Source organism: Telopea speciosissima, chromosome 5 (assembly GCF_018873765.1).
Source record: "Telopea speciosissima isolate NSW1024214 ecotype Mountain lineage chromosome 5, Tspe_v1, whole genome shotgun sequence".
Lineage (NCBI taxonomy): Eukaryota > Viridiplantae > Streptophyta > Magnoliopsida > Proteales > Proteaceae > Telopea > Telopea speciosissima.
The window spans coordinates 7,405,825-7,417,969 of record NC_057920.1 but is presented as its reverse complement, the minus strand read 5'-3'; the positions used below and the strand labels follow the sequence as shown (position 1 = coordinate 7,417,969).

The following is a 12,145-nucleotide window of genomic DNA, read 5'->3' as shown; positions in this document are numbered from 1 at the left end:
ACAACTTCAAACACAATCTAATATAATGATATTCATAATCTCTATGTCAGATCTTGACCAGATCTATTGTTCTTGAGACTCAGCTCTCTCAAGAAACCTAGTGGGTCAGCTCATTAGTTCTTCCAAACTTCAAGGATCCAACCCTGTTCCATAATATTGAGACATTATGAGTTAGGGTTTGCAATGTTTCCCCTACTGTAAATTTGAAGTCTCCCTTGCATTTGGCTTACTGTTCTTGCTTACCATACTAATCTAGTGTGATTATTGGCTTGTTTAGTCAATGAAATTATACTTCTAGGGAATGTTAGTTGTACTTCGCGAGGTGTTTTGGAGAATAATAATCATTGGAAAAATGAAGAATTTTTTTTTGGGGGTAAATAAGAATGAAGGAATTTGTGCTTGTTGTTTGGGTCTGATCATATCCTTTGTTCCTCTGTGACGGGGGGTCTTCCTTCAGCCTGATTAAGTTGTTGTAGGTTAATCTGTTGTTTTGTTGTGAAACTTTCTCTTTGTATTCTTTCTTTTTCTTTTCCCTTTTTTTTTTTTTATTGGAAGGAGGGGGGAAAGATTCTTTATGCTTCTTTAATATATTTTTTATTCATCTAAAAAAAAATTTAACGAGCACACTGAGACCCTTTTACTTGGACAAACAAATGGTTCTTTTTGAAGTTCAGTTTAGGTGAAAGAGATATTAAATTTACAAATTGGGCATTATTTCAAGCAAGACCACTAAGAGGGCATGATTTTTATTTTTAAAAACCCAAACTGTTTCTTTATTATTTCCTATTATTTTCTTAAATTGTTATTGAATATGGAAAGTAAAGCAGTTAGTAGGTGAAGCTAGGGTTTTGGACTAAGGTCTTAAGTGGATAGACTAAACCAAATTAGCAAGCTGGCATCTTGAAATTGGACCTCCTTTGTGCGGAATATATTCAATAAAGCTATGGTTATAGTTATAAATTTATATTCTACCCTAGCCCTCACAAAAAAAAAATAAATAAATAAATAAAGGAGTCATAACAAGCCTACGTGAACTCACAGCTCAAACATTTCTATTTGTCCCCACCCTTTCTCTTCTTATTTTTTAACCCTAAAAAATCTAATGGAATATATCTCTAAATTTAATTTAATAAGATTTATCAATATTAATCATTAATTACTTCCATTGTTTTAGGGGAGTTCTGTTCTTCTTCCCCATATATTAACTCTCTAGCTACTTAACATTCTTTCTTGGCTTGACCTTGAGATGCTTGATTATTCAAACCTCGGGGAATAGCAGCTCTAATCCAATCCAATTAGAACACTTTAAACATCTTTTATACTAATAATTAAGAACAATGGGGAGAAAATAAAGCCATTTTAAGATAGTCTTAATTATGTTTTTTATCTTTGGATTGATAAGAAAACGCGTTGAAGGATAGATACGTAAGTTAGTTGATTCTATTGTTATTTGTTAATGGACATTTGATGGGGCAAATTTTTGACCTAGCCGGACCCATCTACTCTAGGTTTTGAACTTTGAAGCCTCTCAGTCTCTCACAAACACTCCCATTGATGGTAATTTATAAACTCTTAAAGAAGGAATTTAGCTCGTCTCCAGGGAGGCATGCGTCCAAGGTGTTGCTAGGGGGCATCCAGCGGTTGAGCTGTACCGCACACATTTTGGCGCATGCCTAGGGATGTGTGCGGCACAACCCAACGGCTAACAACGCCCTGGGCGTTCCCTGCTCCCTGGAGACGATCCTGAAGACTGAGTTAATTAGCACTTATAAGCAATAATTTATATAAAGATTCATCATTATCTCAACATTTGAAAAACTCCATTAATGCTAATCCCTAGTAAAAAATGGTTCAATAATTGAATCCTTAATGAAGATTATATGGTTTCTCAAGAAGAGATAGAACTACTTTATTTTCATTGGTGTAATAAGGTTGCATATCTAAGAAGCCATTTGTGTTTTACTTGTAGAAATGAAACCCTAAATGATGTAGAAAATAATGGAATATCATATAATTAATACTAATACAACGCAAAGATTTACATGGTTTAGTAAGATTTTCTACATGGTGAGACGAGATCAACTTCTTCACTATCAATAGAGAATAGGGTTATAGTTGTTCGTCCTCACCCCTCTCAGATTATAGAGAAAAAAAAATTTCATTACAAATATAGTGAAGCTTCGTGGCCTTAGGCGTTATGGCTTCTTAACGGCCCCTTCAAATCAACCCATTAATGAAGAGAGTTTTTGTCTATCACCTAAGATCTCTTCATCCAAAATGATGTGACCCTTTGATTGGAATCTCAACGGAGCAACTTTCATTGTTAACTCACATCCTATTGGGAAGTAAAAAATATCCTTCCCTAGTCCACCCTATTTGGTCTCTCTCTTCATTTTCACTATCCCATATTACCCAATACATTTAAGATTAATGAAGTAGGAAAACAAGAAAAGAATGGTTTGGACTTTGGAGTGTCGAGAGCTCACTACCATAGCTTAATTAATTATCATTAGCAAAACTAATTTAATTATTTAGATGTTTATTTAGATGGACCACACGGAGAAGGAAAACATCACTATCAACAAACTCAACATTTTCTCTTATAATTTTCTTTTATTCATGAGAATATCGTTGTAGGGTTTGAAAATGTCTAAATATGTTTGAGGTCCCATAGAGAGAGACAGAGAGAGAGAAAGATTTGACTCGTTTAGTCTTATTTTTCTATCTAGGGACCTATAAATATAGGACATAATGGCTAATTACTGGTTCCTAATTAAGACAATAATGTATTAATAAACCATAATCTCTACTACTATAGACCGTAAGGACACGCCGTTTTTTATCAAAATCATGCTGGTTTTCTTAATTATTTTTGAGTTTTGTAAACAATTTATAATTAGGCACATAGAAAGAATGTTATTTTTGATCCTTTATTATTTCTTAATCTTAATTAATTAATACAGCTTGCAGTTTATTCTTCATTACCCAAATTGACGTCATATAATTATACAAATTAGAAAGTTTTAGCTACTTGCTCCACCACAGTGATGATCCATGTTTACTAACACCAACACCGTCCGATCCCAAAAATTCGATTAGGGCCTAAATTTGATGTTAAACCTTCTTTATATCAAAGATTATAACTTGATGAAAGTGTTGTAGCCATTGATTGATAAAAGGGTACTGATAATATACATTGATAACTCCATGTCAAGATATTTCATGTTATACGTGGGGTGTTAATTGGGACAGTTCCTAATCGATTCTGGTACCAATGAACTGATCTCAGAGCCATCTCGTTTCGATTCCACTTGGGTTCCTTATTGGTCTTTCGATTCTTTATGCAGTGAGTGTGTTCCAAGGCCAAGAATTGGGGGGGGGGGGGGTGTTTACGACTGTTGAACTTAAAATCTTCAAAAGGGTTTCTCCTTCTTGAAGTAGGATTTTATTAGTTAGATGTCGTCAAATAATATCAAGAACAAGTTATTTGTGCCGGCTATGTGAGGGACCATGGCTCAAATTTTGGGAGAATTAATATAGTATGTGTATTCCATGGTCAAGAATGACACGTTTAGTCTCACATCAAATGGAAATTGTACGATGATTAAGTTTATAACTTAAATTAGAAAGTTTCAAACTTCTCCAGTCTCCATCCTGAAGCTCCGGGCTTTTAGGTGAAACCCTGTCAGTCAGTTGAGTTCTAGCGTATCATATGAGTTCCCACCCATAGAGATTCCAAAATAGTATTGGCTATGGACGTGGGTTTTTATTGAAATTTTTTTTTTTTTTTTTGGGGTAGGGGGGGAATGAAATGCAACCAAACGTTTTCACACGTGGCACCATTATGATAAGAGTATCAAATGTTCAAGTGTGATATGTGAGAGAGAGTGAGTAGTAATAAAAACTGAAATTGAGAAGTGAGAACCTCGTTTATACCCATCAAAGCTTTAAAATAAAGAAATGGAGGTTTATTGGTTTTTGTTTATATGAGAATGTGAGGGAGTGGCATCACCAGCTCTCAAAAACACAAAACAAAAGTTATAATAAGAAGAGAATTGATAACCCAAATCCACGTCGTGCAGGCCGGGAGAGATCAAACAGAAATTTCTGTACGAAGAAGAATAAATGAATGAATGAAGTTATTAATATGTTTGGAAGTTCTCTGCTAATGTCGGGGAGCTTTAGATTTTATTCTCTTTTTGAGTAATTCGAAAAAGGGTTTTTATCTGTTTTGGAGTTCGTGCAATGGCCGGCGTTGGAATATTGATTAAAAAATTAAATAAATAAAGAGAACTCAAATTCCAACTAGAAATGAAAAAACAAAAGAAGAGGAGATCTTTGTTCCACGCATAAGATCAAAGCGTTAGAATCGCCGGAGTTGCCGGAGGAGAAAAGAAGTACAATTCGTCTGTGTAGTATTTTGGGCCAAATTTAGGTTCAGATCTCACACTCACACAGCTGGATTTCTTTTGTAATCTCAAGGTTTGATCAATGTAAGATCTATCTGGCATTGAGTTAGGTGACCGGGTCTATTAATGCTTTAAGAATGATATTGGGAGCAAAATCTAGGGTTTTAATTGGGTAGGGGTGCATGGTGTGGGGAGTTAAATATAATATATTTTTCTTTGCGTATGGTTCGCCACGATGCCAGTGTTGTGGGGGTGGGGGATCTCTTACATCGGGGATTAATGGTGGCACGAGAAATGGTATAATTCACATGTGGCCACATAGTTAGGGTAGGAAATAGAGGGGGGGGGGGGGGAACGAAAAACTTTGCACACTGTCATGGTGCGCAACATGTGTTATCCTCTCGTCTCCTCCTTTGGAAAAGATCTCCTGTAATTGGTAAATGCCACTAGCTTACAGAAAGCGAATGACGTGCTCAAGATAATTTTTTTTCATCTTTCTTTTACCATAACACTTATTCTAGAGAGAAGTTTTTCTAATATGGCAAGCTTAGAGGGTATCTCTACATTGGAACAATGATATATCACACGGCAGATTAGATAGCCATCATAAAAAGAAGATTCTTAAGTCTTTTGCTTGCATATCAAGTTTCAAACAACAACGTTCTCCAAATGGCAAAATTTTCCAAGTAGAAATAAACGTTCAAAAAACATTTAAAAAAAAAATGAATGTACAAATATGTGAAAGGATATAACATGTGGCAAACCTAGATCATTTCATTCCTAGGTTCTATATGTCGAAATTGCTATGTCACTCTACATATTTTAAAACTTGATGTTGGTTTGGAGATGCCATCCACACTAACAAACACCTTTGCCTCTTATTAAAAATTCTTACTTAAAATTAATAATCCTTTGATTGAGTTTTCCTTCACCCATGGTGAGAGAGGAATTCCCTTCACTGATTATCATTGCGTTTTAATGAGTGATTGAGTGATTGGCAACAATGAAGAATTCTTCTTTCACGGTGTGGGTGAAGAAAAAAGTAATCTAAAACTAATTGTAGCAATGTTCAAACTTTGGTGGGCATCCTTAGGTTTGGACTCTGGACAAAATTAAGGTTGGATTAATCCTTAGCGAGGAGAGTGAGGAGAGTAACAAACCCACCTCCACCCTTGACCCCACTCCTTAAAAAAAAAAAAGAAGATATTGTGAACCTCATAATTAGCTCATCATCATGTCAATATTAGAGGACATTGAGCATTGAAAATCCCATAAAATAAGAGGTATGAAAAATAAACAAGTACAATATGTCACTATTTAGGCAAGATTAATTTGAGTTTTTCATAAAAGAAAAGGGGGAGATGAGTTACCAAAAAAAAAAAAAAATTCATAATTGGATCAATCTCTCCTTTGAGAACTAAAGAAGGCCATTTTGATAAAAATAAATTCAATTGGTCTACATTGTATTGTTTGTTCAAGTTTTTGCAAGGACAAATTTTTCGTACTATATTTTACAATAAATAAATATATAAATAAATAAATAAATAATTATATATATATATATATATAAGCCCCGCATACCGTTAGGGTGCCCAACATATGTCACCCTTTCTTCTCCTCTTTTGAAAATGACCTGTAATTGGTGAATGCCGCTAACTTACAGGAAGCGGATAACGTGCTCAACCCTAAAAACAAAAAAAGGAAAATTATGCGTACACTCCCTGTACTTTGCCTTAAGTGCAAATTGACCCGAGATTTCAAAAAATGAATATGTATACCCCCTGAGGTTTTAAAACCATGCAAATAGCAAGTAAACGTTAAATGATGACATGGCTTTAAACTGGATATGAAATGACTATTTCACCCTTAGATACCCACTAACCTAAAGAGTGGGTAAAGAGATTCTTCCTTCCATCCTCCTTCTCAAATCTCTTTAAACAGACCCACAAGATAAACCTCCGCAGCCTCCTGAAACAAGACATTGCGAACCTACAATATTTCCTAGGTAGACTACACCTCGAAATTGCTGTCACTTTACATATGGTAAAACTTGATGTTTGGTTTAGAGATGCCATCTACACTACCAAACACCTTTGCCTCTTATTACAACTTTCAGATTGCTTACAATTAATATAATCCTTAGACCGCGTTTTCGTTTACCCCATGGTGAAAGAGGAATTACCTTTGCCGATGATCATCATTGCGCTTTAATGAGTGTCTGGGAACAATGAAGAATTCTTCTCTTTCATCGTGGGTAAAGGAAAATACAACCTAAAACTAATTGTAGCAATGTTCAGAATTTGGTGGCCATCCTTGGGTCTGGACTTTGGACAAAATTTAGGTTGGATTAATTCCTAGCAAAGAGAGTAACAAGTGGTCCATTGTGATCAAATGGTCATGGATTCGAGTCTAGAAATAGCCTTTCTGTGAAAACAAGGGTAAGGCTGCATACATTATGACCCCTCCCCAGACCCTGCAGTGGCGGGAGCCTCATGCACTGGGTACATCCTTTTTAAGGAGAGTAACAATTCCACCCCCACCCTTGGCCCCACTCCTACCACCAAAAACAAAACAAAAAAAGATGTTGTTAACCTCACAATTAGCTCATCATCACGTCAATATTAGAAGACATTAAGCATTGAAGACCCCATAAAATAAGAGATATGAAAGATAAACTATAGTACAATATATCACTATTTAGGTAAGTTTAATTAGAGTTTTTCATAAAAGAAAAGGGGGAGATGAGCATTTCATAATTTTTACCAAAATAAACAATTCATAATTGGATCAATCTCTCCTTTGAGAACTAAAGAAGGCCTTTTTGACAAAAATTAATTCAATTGGCCTACATTGTATTGTTTGTTCAAGTTTTTGTAAGAATAAAATTTCCATACTAAATATTACAATAAATATATATAAAAAAAACCATCTGTTTCGATATAAAATATTTTAAAATAATATAAAATTAAGGTAAACGGTTTTTTTGTCGGCGGAGAATAGAAAACGTTGTCTAGTTTACCTGTTTTGCATACATATTTGTGCTTCATAGAAGCGTGATATGACTTTTTTTTTGCTAACAGTTTGCAAAAAAATATATATTAATAAAAGAAATAAGATATAGCGGGATATGATGATTATGACCATTCAATATCAATAAAAAAGCTTCTGATTGGCTTCATGTAAAATTTCATATTCAAATTGAATTATGGGAAAATGATTTTTGTGGGAGAGCATGGCGCCAACGCCTAGACATAGTAGGATGCAAAATGATTGCCTCATCCCCATGAAATGCAAAATGACCACTCAGTTGATATTTCTGTGCACAGGGGCCACACTCTCCCATAGGAAACACTTCCCCTTGAAGTATATACCCTCCCATGTATGTCCATATATTTAGCAGCATGGCCAACTACATTTGGTGCATGACACATTAGTTAGAGTCCTTAGGGTGTCTTTTACCTGTCCACAAAATTTCAACTGCACCTGACACAACATTACACGAGGGAATATGGATTCAATCTCAACATTAATTCACTCAATTCATGAAATTGATTCATTTACTTATGGATGTTCTATCCATTAATTTTCTATATTTTTAAAACTGATCCAGAAGAAATGGTCTGGTTTACTATATATAAATGGACAGACCATATGAATGAGATCATGAATCAAATGAATGAGAACCACCTTAATTGGTTTGTGGGCATGAAGTGGGTTTTGAATAGCTTCACGATTGAAGATCTCAAAAGGTATTGTTTCTTTGGTAATCATAAGTTGAAGCAAACCAACATTTGTTAGGTAACTTTTAGGTTCACAGTATCTTGGAGGGAACAGTGGTCTGAGGTCGGCAGATTTGCTGCCTACTTCACTTCTGTTATAGTTTTTTTGTAAACTTCCATTCCCACGATCTCTCGCCGTCCTTTCTGATGTCATCTCTTCCTAACCCTTCTCAAAGATTAAGTGATAAATTTATCATAATAATTCCCTTTCCCAATGATTTCCCTTAATACCCTTTTCTTTATGTAATTAAGTAATTAAGATGATTAAACCAATTCAAGGTTTCTTCATATTTTAATGGGCATTACATAGAGCTTTGGCTTTGATGAGTTGTTAGTGGGCCCATCAAACCTCCAGTGTATAACTGGTAACAGAGGATTTGAAGAAGCTCTTGGGTGGGACCACATCTCATCCCCTGTTTCTCCATATTTTTTAAGTCAAAACTAATGTAACATTCTTTAGCTTCTTCTTGATATAAATATGGTTTAGCCCTTCTCTTATTAAGACACTCTAGAGGAGAAAACAGAAGCGAAGATCAGAAGAAAGCCTTTTCCATCTTCTACTTCTCTTCTCTTCTCTAGGGTTTCCAAAAAATCACCAAAGAAAGAAGAATGGAGCATGTTGAAGCTTTGGTAGAAGGGGAATGGAGTTCTTTCAGTGGAATCTTTTCCACTGAGGAGTCAGATTTCATGGCACAATTGCTTGGTAACTATTCCATTCCCAATGATCAAGAAGCTGGATCAATGTTGAGCCTAGGAATTCCGTCGGCGATTTGGCCGGATCACGAAGCTGCCGGAAAAGCGAATGGGAGTGATGAGAGCTCATACTATTGTTCAGATATCAGTTACCCTCAAGGGAGTAGCTATAGCAGTGGTAGTAGTAGTCTCTTACTACCCAATTCCGGTCACCATCGCTACCACCACCACCACCACCATGGAAACTACTACTTGACCACTTCAAATCCAATTTTGGTGAACAATAGTAGTTCCATGTCCATAGATCTCTCTATGGTGCATGATCAGCAAAATAACAACTCCTCATCCATTCAAGTCTTTGCTGATAAACCAATGGAAGAAGGTTCTTACTTCAATGAAGAGATGAGCGGTGACAGCGTTCGCGAATCTGGTGCATCCCCATCAATGAAGAGGAGACTCGAGATGCCAGAACCAGATCATGCCAATGCAGATGACAAAATGGACACCAACCCATCTGAGTACCCAAGGAAGAAATCTCGGGTTCCAAGAGAGGTAAATAAAATGTTATGTATTTGAGTTGAACTCATCCTTAAAAGCTAGCCATTAAGAAAAAGATGTTCAAATACTTGTAAGTCTTCACATCGGGCTACTCATATCCAATGTGGAATTATTACTTTCAGTTTTTACGTGGGACCCTAAAACGTATATGATAGGGACTTGGCTCTCCTCCAGCCGTACAGGGAGCTGGAGGATCCAACCCAACAAAAACAGGAGGGTTTTTGTCATTTCATAGGAATAACAATGTCTCATAATTTGAATATGCAGGTCCAAAGGAAGAAGAATGTGCAATCAAAGAAGAACCAGAAGCTGAACCCAATTACCAGCAATGAAGAAGAAGAGAATGCTACTACAAACATGCAGAGTACTAGCAGTGACTGTTCTGAGGATGACTCCAATGGTTCTCAGGAGCTAAATGGAGGAGGAGCAACTACGTCAACCTCTAAAGGTTCTGTAGCTCTCAACTTGAATGGGAAAACAAGAGCCAGTAGGGGTTCAGCCACTGATCCCCAAAGCCTCTATGCTAGAGTAAATTCTTATACCTCTTCCATGCATGTTTAGCAAATCTACTTAAATTTTTTTCATTCAATATTAATGATCAATTTCTTTATTATTTGCAGAAGCGAAGAGAAAGAATAAACGAGCGATTGAGAATCCTACAAAACCTCGTCCCCAATGGCACAAAGGTAAGCGGAAAAATTCATGATCACATGTTCTAGATATATATATATATCTCGCGCGATTAAAGATCTTCGATTTCTTAGTCTATTCTCCTAATTTGAAGCTTAAATTGTAATATATAACAGGTTGACATCAGTACAATGCTAGAAGAAGCTGTACAATATGTCAAATTTTTGCAGCTCCAAATCAAGGTAAGAACACATACAAATGTTCTTCATTTTCCTTTTAAGATTCCTCTTAATTAACACTAGAATCTATCTTAAGGAGAAACTATATATACTAATTATTTTTCCTCTTTTTTTTCTCTTTTTGGATCTTTGTAGCTTTTAAGCTCTGATGATCTATGGATGTATGCTCCCATTGCTTACAATGGAATGGACATTGGGCTTGACTTGAAGAGATGATCACTTTGGAAGGCAAAGGGTGGTGTTGGAGTGAAGAGTTAACTGTGCTGCTAATAAATCTATCCATTTATTTGGGTTATATTTTAAAGGACACACAGAAAAGAAGAACATTCAAAATATTCATTATTGATCCCTAATTCTTGTAGTGGGTTGATCATCCAAATAACTAATTCAGAAAACCCTTTTTTCTTGAGGGGTTAGTTAATCACATTATCTTGACATGTTTTTCTTATATGTTTCAGTAGGGATATAAATGGATAATCGAAAATCTGAATTCGATCCGCATCCGTATCTATTTAGGGACATTCGTATTCGTTTAGAGATATCCGAAAAAAAATCCAAATACTTAATAATGAAAAATTAAGTAAATAATGACCTTGAGGGTTTTTGACGATCTAAGAGATATGGATTGAGAGTGAATTGTATCCGCTAGGGGGAGGAAGGTCCGATTTACACAAGGCAGAGATGTAAACATATGGTTGAAAATTTAAATTCGATACGCATCCAAATCTATTCGAATCCATTTAAAAGTATCCGTATTCAACCAGAAAATATCCGAATCCGATCACATTCGATCCGTATCCAAGCCGAATCTCATCCGTTTACAAGTCTATGTTTCAGTTTTCCAATATCACATCATGTCTTGTGAAAAGAAACTGTCGGCAATGATAACATAGTTTAGGGGACACAGCAAACACTGCTAAAACTATTTTTTTTGTTCATTTAAAAGCCTATCAGTGCAGTTGGCAAAACATGGTTGAAATGGGCAATAATGGGAAATACATAAAAAGGTTTCTGTACTTTTGTAAGTTTATTTTATGGAACAAATAAGCTGACTAAAGTGCATTAAATTGATGAAAAATTATTAATAAAAGAAAATGATAATAAAGAAAATGAAGAGAACAGGTGATGAAAAAATTGAAAAACACGTCATGCCCACAATCTCTAACATTATATTTGAAAAATAAATCAATTGACTTGTTGTATAATAAAATGTCTTAAAGTTTTGAGGAACTCTATATATATAGTAAACATATTCTCTTTTCCAATGATATAATCATGATCATCTTGTCCTATAGGCATTGGTTGGATCATTAACATAATTAATAAAGATGGATGGTGAGGGCTAGAGGCACATGTTTGGCCAGGTGAGCCCGAGCTCAATAGGGCATGGGATGAGCTTTTCAGCCTGTGAGAGGGGTTGGGGTTGGGATTTTCGAGCCCGAGTTGGGCTAGACCGGGTTGGGCTGAGGCCTTGGAATGAGTCTGGGCTGTCTAGACCTTGATATTTCAAATAGTCCCATCGTGTCTTGAGAATGACATGATAGTAAGTCACTTTTAGATTATTTTGAAATTTTTAACTTCTGAAAATAAGACAAGGAAAAATAAAAGGAGGTAGAGTATCTCACTTCACCGGAGAAACACTTTGGCAATGAAATAAAAGGTTACAATTTTCTTTTGATCATGTTGTACTGAAGTGGTAAAGTGAGAAACAAGATTACCTAATATAACACACTTCTTTGAATGAGAAGTTGGTAAAAAGAAATTGTAACCATACTTTTTTTGTTCTTTTTAGTATAACACACTATTTTTTTCAATGAGGCTAATATACTATCATTTA

General features: G+C 35.5%; 1 protein-coding gene across 1 annotated transcript; it reads left to right on the top strand.

Moving 5' to 3' along the window:
• The first annotated feature begins 8,797 nt into the window (after window positions 1–8,797).
• Window positions 8,798–10,531, top strand: LOC122661822 (transcription factor bHLH84-like). Its single transcript, XM_043857336.1, has 5 exons — window positions 8,798–9,433; window positions 9,707–9,967; window positions 10,060–10,125; window positions 10,246–10,311; window positions 10,444–10,531. Exons 1-5 carry the CDS (start codon window positions 8,798–8,800, stop codon window positions 10,522–10,524), a joined length of 1,110 nt encoding a protein of 369 aa, XP_043713271.1. The 3' UTR covers window positions 10,525–10,531.
• The last annotated feature ends 1,614 nt before the right edge of the window (window positions 10,532–12,145 follow it).